The following is a 12,073-nucleotide window of genomic DNA, read 5'->3' as shown; positions in this document are numbered from 1 at the left end:
AGACACAGTGAGGGGGAACCTCTCCCCTTTTCCCACACACCCCAGAATCGGACACCTGGGTGCACAGCATAAGCGGGGGGGGGGGGATTTCAGTACTGTCACTGTGGCCACTGCGTAGGCCTCTCAAGTGGGCTCGGCGCCGTTCTCCGACCCGCTTCTGCTCAGCAGCTGCTTTGGGAAGTGTCTTGAGCCCAAAGTCCTGTAGGGCCACTCCTCCTCACTGAAGTTCACATTCCGCCACTCAGGGGCTGCTCTGTCTGAGGTGCGCAGTCTCTGCAGCTGTCATCTTCTGTTGCCTCCCTATCTGTCTAATTTTTTTCCTTTACTAAGTCCTGGAGGGAGCATCTCTGCAGTCCCTCCATTCTCTGCAACTTGCTGTCTGATGCTGACTGGCCTATAAAAGACATCATTACATTGGCTTGGTGATCTGTTGCCATGGGATCAAAAGGGGTGTACATCCTATACCCCTCCAATAGTCTTTTTAAAATCCTGCAGGACTACTATCAGACCTTTGTACTATTGCTCTTACCTTAGCCAAATAAGCAAATTAGTGGGGTGCTTTGCAACCCCCCTTTCTTAGACTCGCCAATCAGAATCTGGCAGTAAATATGGAGCTGCTTCCCTACCAGCTGGAGTATTGAAGTCCCATTTGGGTCAAGTCAGAGGGAAGGTGTCTCATCCTCTATCTCGTTCGGTGATTGGGTTGGCCTGCTGTCAGCTCCTGGGATATTCTTTTGAGCTTCAAAGAGAACTCGCTGTTTTTCCTCTGTGGTTAGGAGCACCTGTAAGAGCTACTGACAATCATCCCAAGTGGGCTGATGGGTAACCAGAACAGAGTCTATAAGCACGGTCACAGCCTGAGAGTTCCAAGAGAAGGAAAGGTTATAAGTAAAGATTAGAGGCAGAAAAAGGCAGTATTGTAATTGTCCTGCTACTGAGCGAAGGGAAAATGCTTGGGAGGTCACTCTCTTTCCAGCAGACATCCTTCCCCTGTCCCAGCATAGACGCTGAGTGCTGAAGTTTTCAGGGCTAGGGCCCAAACAGCGGGGCTCCTCAGGAACAAAGTGCTTCTTCTGGGGGAGGAGGAGGGAGAAGTCTGCCATGCTGGAACGCTTGCCTGGATATTGGCTGGATATCAGGAAGAACCGGAGGTGCCTGGATTCTGGGTATCTTTCGCCCCTGTATAGGAAAGAGAGAAGACAAAAAGGCTCAGGGAAGGGCAGCCACTGCCTCCTCCAGCGGTGGGGCTGCTTTCGGAATCAGGGGAACTGATGATGGCCAGGGGCTGGTGCCAGGTTCTGAATTCCTGCAGGTGGATTTTAACAAAGACAAACTGACATACAAAAACAAAAATACAAAGAGACAGACATAAACTCAAAATCAGAAGCTGGTGCTCTCACCACCACTCTGGTGTAGAACTGAAAATACACAAGAACAAAAAGACAGACATAGACTCAAAATCAGAAGCCGCGCAGCAGCAGATCTGAAAATACAGATGGAGGATCATGCCTCCCCTGGAGATTAGGGCGACCTGGTTGCCCCTCTCTCCCATAAATGCCTGTGAAACGTCTTTCAGGGCTAGGGCAAGGGATCTCAAGACACGTCTGCCTCCTCCCTTAGCCCCGTTTTAATACTGACTCTGTGCAGGTACAATTCTCAAATTACAGATTCACAATTACACAGAAACAGAAACACAGTAAACAAACAGACAGACATAAAAATGAGCTCGTTTCTTTATACCTCCAACTGGGTTTAGAGTATGTCTGGGAGCGACTCGCTTCCCAGTCGGGGAACCAAATGTTCGACTCTAGTGTCCAAACACCGAGGAGGAGTCACTCCCAGAGACCACCTCTCACACCACAGTCAATGCAAAAGCATGAGGATTTTATTAATTCTATCATGACAAGGTCCCTCAGCATTCGGGAAGTCAAGAGACCTCAAATAGCTGGTATAGGCTACTTTTAAAGGAGAAGGCCACAGAATCAAGGTGGGTTGTTCTTTGACTATTATGATTGGCTTATTCAAAAGGGCTATTACCAATAATTGGCTGGAGAGCTGTTGCCAGATCAGATCAGGTAAGAGGTCATTTTGACTCCATTTCCCAGGGGACTAAATCAAAATATACGTACATTGGTAATTGTTCAGGAACTGAGCACATGCATGTGTAGCTCTTAGGTCCAGGGGAGGAGGCTGAGAGGGTTCAGAATTGTCAGAAATGGTTTCAGAATTGTCTTAAAGTCTTACATTTTCTATTTCCATCTGGGTGTGCCCACCCACTGAGATGGTGGGGCTGATCTATGGGAGCTCACCAAGGCCAGCTGGACTGGGACTGATGGAGCATGTGATCAAACAGGACTCTCTGAACGTGGCAGACAATGAGGGCTGACTGAGAAGCCAAGGACAATGGCACTGGGTCTTGATTCTACTGCAGGTACTGGCTTTGTGGGAGCCTAGTCTGTTTGGATGCTCACCTTCTTAGACCTGGATGGAGGAGGGGAGGACCTCGGACGTCCCACAGGGCAGGGAACCCTGACTGATCTTTGGACTGGAGAGGGAAGGGGAGGGGAGGGGGAGGTGAAGGGAAATGGGAGGAGGGGAGGAGGTAGAAATTTTTAATAAAATTTTTAATTAAAAAATTTTTTATTTGATTTCATCTGGTTTGGATTATTATGTCAATAGAGAGACTTGCCAGGCTGGAAAAACTTTATACCCCTTATATTTAATCTCATTTCACTTGATAATTGAAAAATCTCCTGCTTTATTTCCAAAATGTGTAAATTTATTTAACGTGCATACAGGTTCCAAAAAACTGCCACCATTCTTTAGAGGTCTCTGTTAAGCATGCTTGCGTGCAGAGAGGGTCATGCATTCTTGTTCTTGGGAATAGCCTATGGATTAGTAGCTACCAAAGCATCACGTACACTGGCTCCTCTGACACCTGCCCTGCCTGGGAGGGGGGAAGTGCAGCTGTCTCCTCTCTGAATGTCCTGAGTGGCTGGGCATAGGCCACATCCTGAGGTTCTTCAGATGGTACAACCTGGAGTGGGAAAGAGTAAGACGGAAGTATATGGCTTGGAAGAACCTTCAGGGCTAGGGAGAAACAGGATGTACCTGAGTGTCCATCTTCCTGCCCTCTTCTGCTTGCCCTTTACTGTCAAGTAATTCTCTTGACAGCAGAGAAGGTAAGATAACTCCTACCCTCCTGAGCCTGGAGGATTTTGTCTTGGTGGATATATCTCCCAGATGGCCTATCTCCATTGGCCTCTGTAGCACAGAAAACAGTGAGATATGGTGTCTGTTCTGCCGTAGATCTTCTCTGGACAGTTTTCACTGCATGGCCAGACTGAACTGTTTTGACTTCCTTTCTACAGTTCTGGTCTCTTATTCTGACACTCTAACCCTTGCTGTCTTGCCTCCAGCCACACAGTCAAACTTCTTGGAACATAAGCTTCTTGGGGCTGGAGAGATGGCACAGTGGTTAAGAGCACTGGCTACTCTTGCAGAGTACCCAGGTTCAGTTCCTACTACTCACATCATTACCTAAAATCATTTGTAATTCCAGTTCTAAGGAGTCTGATATGATCCTCTGATCTCTGCAGCAACAGTAAGACATGTGGCATACAAATATATATGCAGGCCAAACACCCTTACACATAAAATTAACTACAAAACAAAACCCCATGTTCCTGCTCAGTTTCCTTTGTCCCACTGTGTCCCCTGCTGAAGTTGCTGGTCCCTTAGACATATTTATGAACTTGTCCATGTGAATTTTCTCCTCAAAAGACACCTTTCAGAGTTCTCCATTGTAACTCACGCTGGCCCTTTCTGCTCTCACCTTCTTGTTCTGCTTAGTTTTTCTGAAACAGTTTGCACCTCTGCATTTATTACCACATGGCCTAATTCTGGTTGGGAGTGTGTTCTTTGTTCTAATTCTGATCCATGCAGGAAGACCCGGTTTAAAAAGGGATTTCATGTCACAGCTGGGTGAGTGGAGGTCATCTGGATGCATTTAGTCCTGTGATCTCTGAGTTCCCAGGTGCATGCTAACAACCAGAGAGCTGCTGAGGAGCCAGAAAGGGGACATGAGGGAGGAACTAGGTGGTCCCAAGAGAGTCAGGGGAGAGTGAGGCCAGAGCATATAGAAAACAGATAATGCTCACTGAAGGGAGTGGTCAGCTGTGGATGTTGCTGAGAGCTGAGAGAGGAAAAACCGGGACTCCTGGAACAATCTGGGCCCTAATTTCTTAGCACTGTAGATAGAGAACTCACCCAACTGTGCAGTTCCACACCATCCTCAAGTTGTATGTCCTCCACTGAAGCATCTGTCATAGAAGAACAAAGAGAATATCTTCAGAACTGAGTCTAGGGATGACTCAGGCCCTAGTTTCCTGCATTGCCCCAGTTGGGAAGAGAGAACAGGGCATGTTTCGATATCTTTGGGTTCATAGTGTAAAGTTCAGACCAACCAGCAAAGACCCCAGAGCCTCTCCACCACCCCTGCAATGCTGAGTTTTTAGATGTTTCCATCCCTAGGACCCTCTTTATCTCACAAAGGCTTTCTTCCTGGGTGGCAGCAGCTCTGTTTGATCTGTAGAGACAAGAAAATGTTAGTTGGCAGTGAGTTGTGTCAGGCAGGTGTGGGTCTATGCCTCTGACCATGAGTTACCTCTCGTGGGGGCCCCTATCTCTGATTACTAGCTCTGCAGCCCCTGCAGGAACGTGGAATTCTGTCTTTTTCTTGGCTGTAAGAAGAAAAAAAAAACATATCTGAGATAAGAGTGTAATAAGTTCCTCACCCCAGGTATTTTCAGACAAGGAAGAAAGGGGACTTAATAACACATGGATGAGTTAGCAAATGTCCCAGGACACAATGGAGTCCACAGAACAACTAAAATCCCATACATTCTGATATCAAATGCTATCTGATCTGAGATCTGCAAGTATTTCTAAACGTCTCTTCTTGAATGGTCCACAGGGGAATCTACAATTCCCTGAGACCCAAGTCAGCCACACCCTACTTACCTTTCTTTCTGAATTTTCCCTGTTGCCTTTGTAGGAGAAGGAGGAAGATGAGGATGAATGGTAACAAGAGGAAGGCCACAGACACTCCAACCAGAGCCATTAGGCAGTTTTCCAGTCCTGAGGCACAAGTGATATCATGAGTGGAGAATGTTGGTGTTTATCTGAGCACCTATTGTGTGACAGGCCCATGCTGGATCTTTAACCTGTCGTCTCCCATTTCCATAGTGGTGTAACATGGACTTGTCTGTTTTCCTATCCAGTCAATTCTCCTGCCTCAGAAGCCCTACTTGAAACTGACAAAGCTGGGGTTTGAACCCAGGACTCTGACTCACAGCCCTGTTCTCCCCACGAGTTGAGCCTCATGAGATGGAGGGAAGGAGGCTAAATGTGCTGCCATGGCCCTGTGCCCCACCCTTTCACATGCCATTACCATTGTGGAACAGACACACTGGAGAATCAGCTTTGCGAAAGGCCTCCTCTGTCAAGAGGAGCCGTAACCAAAGCCAGAACTGGGGAAAAACACTTAATGCTTGTGGGCAAGGTTTTTCCCCTTTGTACTTAGAGAAACAGCAGCCAGGTCAGAAAGGGAAGGACTAGCTGTTTCCCATCGGGACCCCCACCTTCCAACACAGTGTTTATTAGGCCTCTGGGGCCTGACTCCATGCAGGTGAGTGGTTTGTTCTTAGAGCCTTTGAGGTAGAATGTGGAGGTGTCTGGGTTCCCTGTTCTCCATCTTTCTCTCTTCCCTCATTCTCTAGACTGAGCATAAACATCTCTCTCTGGATGTCACCTTCAAACTAAACTCTGGGATTATGGGGTCTCTTTTGAAATTGTTGTTTGCCTCCCACACTCACAAGCTGAAGTGACAGAGAAATGAGGACTTCAGTGGGTTAAGAGTAGTGATGCAGCCTGGGGATAAAACATACTTCCTAAGAGAGGTGCCGGACACTCACCAGGTGTTGGCATGGGCTGTGATGGTGGCAGGGACTTTGATGGTGGCAGGCTGGATGCTTCAGTGGGTCCTAGGAAACAGAACAAGGAAAGGATGAGGGTTAGACGCTAACCCAGAGATCCTGACTGTGTTTAGTGTCTTACATCCGCCCTGTAACCTCCCCATGATCCTCATGCTGTCTACCACAATTCTAGATTTCAATAGATTATGAAGTGGAAATTAGCTTGAGGGAATACTTCTGGTATTCACTTCCCTACTAGGGAAAGTGCCTTTGACTAACACTTCCCATTGACCACCAAGTCAAGGGTTCTCCTAGTGTTTGGATTGTGTGTCAGTCCGACAGTTCAGGGTCACCTCACCTGAAACGATGAGCTCCACGGGGGCACTGGCATATGACAACAGGTATAGCGATGAGTTTTGAGAACCATAGCACCTGTAGCTTCCTGAGACAGCAGAGGTCACAGCACTCAGGGTGAATTCTGCCTGGTACTGCGAATCTTGGAACATTGCTTTTTGTCGCTGAGGTTGATGGACTTTTCCCTCCTTGTACAGAATGAAAGTGTCCACGGGGTTTCTTGACCAACACAGAAGCGTCACATAGTCTCCTGGAGGTAGTGTTGAGTTAAGCTTCACTGAGAGAACAGGAGTGACAGGAAAGTGTCCTAAAGAAGAGAGGCATGAAGAGAGGTTGCCTTCATGGTTCTGAGCTCAAACTGCACCCCGGTGTTCCCTGAGCATTTGTAACTCTGTCTCTTCTCTGACTGAGCATCTGTCCTGTTCCCCTGCATCTGCACCTGTTCCTGTGTTAGTTCTCTGTCCCTTGTCCCAGCCATCACCTCTCAGGCTCCCTATGAAGCCTATGGAGAGACTTCCATCTAAGAAATCTCATTGGTTCCTCACCTGTGATCAGAATGTCCAAGGGGTCACTGGAGGCTGACCACTCAGAAGAGAGGTTGTGTGCACCGTAGCATCTGTACTGGCCACCAGTAGAGTTACTCACAGAGCCCAGTGTGAAGTTGGCAAAGGAGAGACCATCCTGAGTCCACTGGCCATGGTCCTGGGTGAAGTCATTTCCTCCCACCTTATACAAAGCAAATCTGTCATAGTTGATATCAGAGGAACACTGTAGGGTGAGATTCTTTGAAAGATTCAGGATATGGCCTTGGTGAGTCAGCAGGGTGGGCTTCTTGGACAGCCCTAAAGAAAAGATGACAAGATAAGGACTGTTGAGCAGGTTTTAACCAAATGCACACTTATCACCTCCCTTCCTGCCCTACACAGGTCACTGTTTCTCCTCTGCTGTGGGGCTCTGGTTTAGTAAGCAGATCATTCCTTTAGTCAACTCTCCTAGCAACATTCCAGGACTTTAAGGTCCTGGTAAAGACTTAGGGCTTCCACAAGTTTGGACAATGATGGGGATGACTCACCTGATATATTTATTTCTAGGGGCTCACTGGTACTGACCACAACTTGGGGTATCCTTGTAGTAACCATAACATCTGAATATTCTTCTGTGGACTAGGGTCACTGGACAAATAGAGAACAAGGCTTGGTAGTGTGCATTAGTGTAAAGACACTGTGAGTCCGGGGAGATGGAGGACTCATCTTCCTTGATGATAATGAGCTAGTTATATCTCACAAATGAAACACACTGTAGAGTCATGTTTCCTCCTGAGGTCGGGTGGGGTTATCTTTTTAGATTCCTAGGAGGGGAGGAAAAAGCCTTCTATTACATGGGCACATATAGCAAAAATATTCCTCAGGAGTAGGCTGTGGGAAGGGAATACTCCTGAGAGCAGAGCCTGACCCTGAGACCCTGACTATCCCTTCACCTGTAACCACAATCTCCAGGGTGTCACTGTGATCTGACCAGCCTGCCATGCTGTAATAGTAACATTGATATATTCCCACATGTTTCTCTGTCACAGAAGGGATGGAGAAATTGGCCTTTTTTTTTCTAGGCTTCTCTGGGGACCTTGTGACCCAGGGCTTTGGGATCCCCTGTTTATGAAGAGTATACAATTCTGCATCCCGGCTCCCCTGACACAAGGTGGTCATGGCACTTTTGTAGGCAATCACAGTACCTGGCTCAGCCTTGATGGTGGGTTTGTGGAGGGTCCCTGCAAAGAAGTAGGAAAGAAGGAGATGGTTCTGTTTGAAAATGGCACAGAGAAGTTCACACTTGTAGGTGGTACTTTAGCTGATACTGTATAGCGCAATATCCCATGAAGATTAACCTGTCTCCTAGACCACCTGTGATTTCCATTACTTTCTCTCTTGGACCCTGTATCTTGGATCCTTCTGTCTTCAGTGAACTAAAGAGCCCTCCACACCAAGGCCTCCCTCAGCACCAGTATCCTCTCAACACTATTCTGTGGAATGTTTTTGGTTCCTCACCTGAAACCAGGAGTTCCAGTGGATCACTGGGTTCTGACCACACCAGTGGTCTGTTTCTGTCAAAGCTGTAGCATCTGAATGTCCACCTTTGGTTGGAGGTCACAGGACCCACAAAGAACAGGGCCTGGTATTGTCTATTAGAGAAGTTATACTGTGAGTCCAGTATCCAGGAGAGCTTCTGTGGTCCTTCCTTAATGAGAACAAACCTGTCATGTCGCTGCCGTGAGTCACACTGGAGGGTGACATTTCCTCCTGAGGTCACCACTGGGCTGAGCTGGGCTGACAGACTGGGTTTACTGTGTTCTCCTAGGAGAAAAAGGAATCGGTTAAACATAGCAGAAACATTTTCTCCCAGAGCTGTAAAGTACAGGGTACCCCTGAGAGCAGGCTCGCTTCTTGCCAGGGAAACCTGAGGATAGCAACATTTTTGTCCTCTCACCTGTCACCACCAGCTTCAAGGTGTCACTGTAGTCTGACCATCCATCATGGGTCTGATAGCAGCATTGATATCTCCCTGCATGGTTCTGGTCAATGTTTGAGATGGAGAATTCAGCCTTGTTCTCAGGCTTTAGTAGAGTCTGTGTGAACTGAGTATATCGAACTCCATCTCTGTAGATATGGAACTCTTTGGCTCCTTTCATACCCTCACACAATAAGGTCACGTTAGTCTGCTTGGAGACCACAGTATCTGGCTGTGCTCTTAGTATAGACTTAGGCAGGGTTCCTGGAAGAAAATGAACCGCTAGAACAAAAGGCTTCCATTTTCAGATTGAAAGTGCCAACCCCACGACCTTCCATCCAAACCCTGGATCAGCACTCAGGACTTGTTTTCCATCCTGGGTATGACAGGCATGGCACATCATGACAGCTGCATTTACTCACCTGTCAGCACTGGCGTCCCAGGACACAGAGTCATTCCTGGAAGAGAGTTACCTGTGTGATGTCTGTCCCAAACCTTGAGCAGGTTCTTCCCCTCCTGAGACCCTGGGTTTTCCTGATGGGACAGTGGTAGGCTTGGCAGGGCCATTCCCAGGTCACATTGTAGCTTCCCCATCTTCATATCTCACCCAGACAGAGCAGGGCTATAAAGGTGGACATCCTTGCATCTCTTCCCACAGGTTGCATCTGCTCTTATACGCAGAACTACTGAGACCAGAGAAACAGAAAACACAGGGTGTGGCCTCTGGAGGCAGACACTCCTCCCGACATGGGTGGACTTCAGCAGCCCTACGATAAGAAGAACCACCCCCTCGGGCACCTAGCTTTGACTTCCGCAGGATTATGTCTAGCCCAGGAACTAGACCTGTTGCAATCAATTCTCACACAGACAGCATTTTCACGTCACTTTCAATGTCTGCCTCATCTGTCCTCATAGTTCTCATGTCCATATTGTAGCAGACATGTATGAATATTTCAAATAGCAATTACAAAATTTAAGTGTGTTTTTGTTTTCTTAATTTCACATCTTTACTTAAAATTCTTCCCTTTCAATATTTTTAATGCATTTTAGAATGGTGTCTAAACTTTTTGTCTTAGTGTCCTTTGCTTTACAGAAGCTTCTCAGTCTCAGGAGGTCCCATTTATTCAATGATGCCCTTAATGTCTGTGCTGCTGGGGTTGTACGTAGGAAGTGTTCTCCTGTGCCCATGTGTTGTAGAATACTTCCCACTTTCTCTTCTATCAGGTTCAGTGTGTTCGGACTGATATTGAGGTCTTTAATCCATTTGGACTTGAGTTTTGAGCATGGTGATAATATGGATCTATTTTCATTCTTCTACAGGCTGACATCCAAGGAACTTAGGACCGCGAGGGGTGCACCCACACAATGGGGATGTTCTATCAGGAACTCACCAAGGCCAGCTGGCCTGGGTCTGAAAAATCATGGGATAAAACCGGACTTGCTGAACATAATGGACAATGAGGACTACTGAGAACTCAAGAACAATGGCAATGGGTTTTTGATCCTACTGCACGTACTGGCTTTGTGGGAGCCTAGGCAATTTGGATGCTCACCTTACTAGACCTGGATGGAGGTGGGTGGTCCTTGGACTTCCCACAGGGCAGGGAACCCGGATTACTCTTAGGGATGATGAGGGAGGGGGACTTGATGGGGGAGGGGGAGGGAAATGGGAGGTGGTGGCGGGGAGAAGGCAGAAATCTTTAATAAATAAATAAACAATAAAAAGAAGAAAAAAATAAAAAAAATAATATCTAAACTTGCATAGAATAAAATTTATAATCCTCATCTTCATAGACTCCTGTGCTGGGCAGAAAAGGTGCACCTCTAATTCTGATTCTTTGCTTTTTTTTGGGGGGGGGGAGTATACATACCATTACAATTTTTAAATTACATTGTTTAATTTTCTGTTCATTTATTTGTGTGTTGTAGTGATATTTTATTTGTATTTTATTTGTAAAGCTTACCTGGACATCAGAGAGTAAAACAGACATACTGATCAGCCATACAGTCCAGGAAGTGGTGACATGCACCGTTAATTCCAATAGCCACACTGGCTGACCATAGAAGCCAGGCCATAGTGGTGCATGCCTTTTATTTCAGGCCTAAAGAGGAATATAAGATGCGAAAAGACAGGTCTCAGCCGAGTCTCATTCTGAGGATTCTTGGAAGCTGGATTGCCACCTTGGTCGAGGTAGAAGTAACAATCAGTGGCTGGATGCTTTTTTTTTTCCTGATCTTTGGGTTGAACCTCAATATTTCTCTCTGGGTTTTTATTGCTCACGCTATAGTGTGTGTGTGTGTGTGTGTGTGTGTGTGTGTGTGTGTGTGTGTTCTCATGAATTTGTGTCACAGGTCATGTATGGAGTTCAGAAATCAGTTTTCTCCTTGCATAATGTGGATCCTGTCAATAGGAATCAAGTCTTAATGTTGCCAGTAGGCAGCTATACACTGAACAATCTCACTGGCCCAACACTTACCATGTCAACTTTTTTCAGTCTTTTGCACTTGGTCAAAAAATTTATATCATCCCAGGAGGCCTAGGCCAAACAGGGTTCAGAATTACTTGACTTTCTTAAGGCGCTGGTTGTTGGTGTGGACACCTTCTTTCCACTGTTAACCATACAGTGGTCCAAGGATGGGCAGCACTTGTGAGCAGCATTGCATCATCTTGTCACAGCTATATGCTTGGAGAAGCTGGTGAAGGGATGGCTGCATGACGTCACCACACAGTCACAGCACCAGGTGCATGGTGGAGCCCCACAAGTTGTAGTAGGTCAAAGGGAAGCTGCCTCCCTCTGCTAGTGGCAAATATCTGCAGCTCTTGCTTTCTTGATCCTGGAGTTTGGCCTTCTGCTTCTCAGGGTGTTCCTTAGTTCCACCTCGAAGGTAATGAGCTAGCTCTTCAGTGTCTTGCTGAAGATTTGTATCATAATGTCTGTTCAGTGGTCCAGTTTCAGAGAAAGACACCTCGGTAAAAATAATTTACTTCCCTTTATTTTTGGTGGCAGGGATAAATGACACGGCCACCAGTATTCTCAGAATATACTTTACTTGTGAGTCATACCCAGTTTTATTTTGTAATTTTCAATTTCAGAATTTTTTCCTCTGTTATCTTTTATTTATGCCGTTGGATTTGTTTCTGTTGTTGTTTTGAGACAGGCTCTGTCTATATAGTCCTGACTATCCTGGAGCTGGTTGTATAGATCAGACTGTACTTGTCCTCATAGAGATCCTTCTGCCTC

The 12,073-nt window shown here is 46.6% G+C and overlaps 1 protein-coding gene across 1 annotated transcript; it reads right to left on the bottom strand.

The window, feature by feature from the left end:
• Positions 1-1,135: 1,135 nt before the first annotated feature.
• LOC130868046 (leukocyte immunoglobulin-like receptor subfamily B member 3A) lies at positions 1,136-9,469 on the bottom strand. The gene is made up of 13 exons (XM_057760283.1): positions 9,439-9,469; positions 9,254-9,289; positions 8,811-9,095; positions 8,372-8,677; positions 7,807-8,094; positions 6,875-7,171; positions 6,334-6,636; positions 5,976-6,044; positions 5,023-5,139; positions 4,667-4,742; positions 4,467-4,588; positions 4,270-4,322; positions 1,136-1,333 (listed from the first exon to the last, which is right to left on the bottom strand). The coding sequence occupies exons 1-13, from the start codon at positions 9,467-9,469 to the stop codon at positions 1,136-1,138; spliced, it is 2,181 nt and encodes a 726-aa protein (XP_057616266.1).
• Between the last annotated feature and the right edge of the window lie 2,604 nt (positions 9,470-12,073).

The sequence above is a fragment of the Chionomys nivalis genome, chromosome 2 (genome assembly GCF_950005125.1).
Source record: "Chionomys nivalis chromosome 2, mChiNiv1.1, whole genome shotgun sequence".
Classification (NCBI taxonomy): Eukaryota; Metazoa; Chordata; class Mammalia; order Rodentia; family Cricetidae; genus Chionomys; species Chionomys nivalis.
The sequence above is the reverse complement of the archived record's forward strand: the minus strand, read 5'-3'. Positions and strand labels throughout refer to the sequence as shown.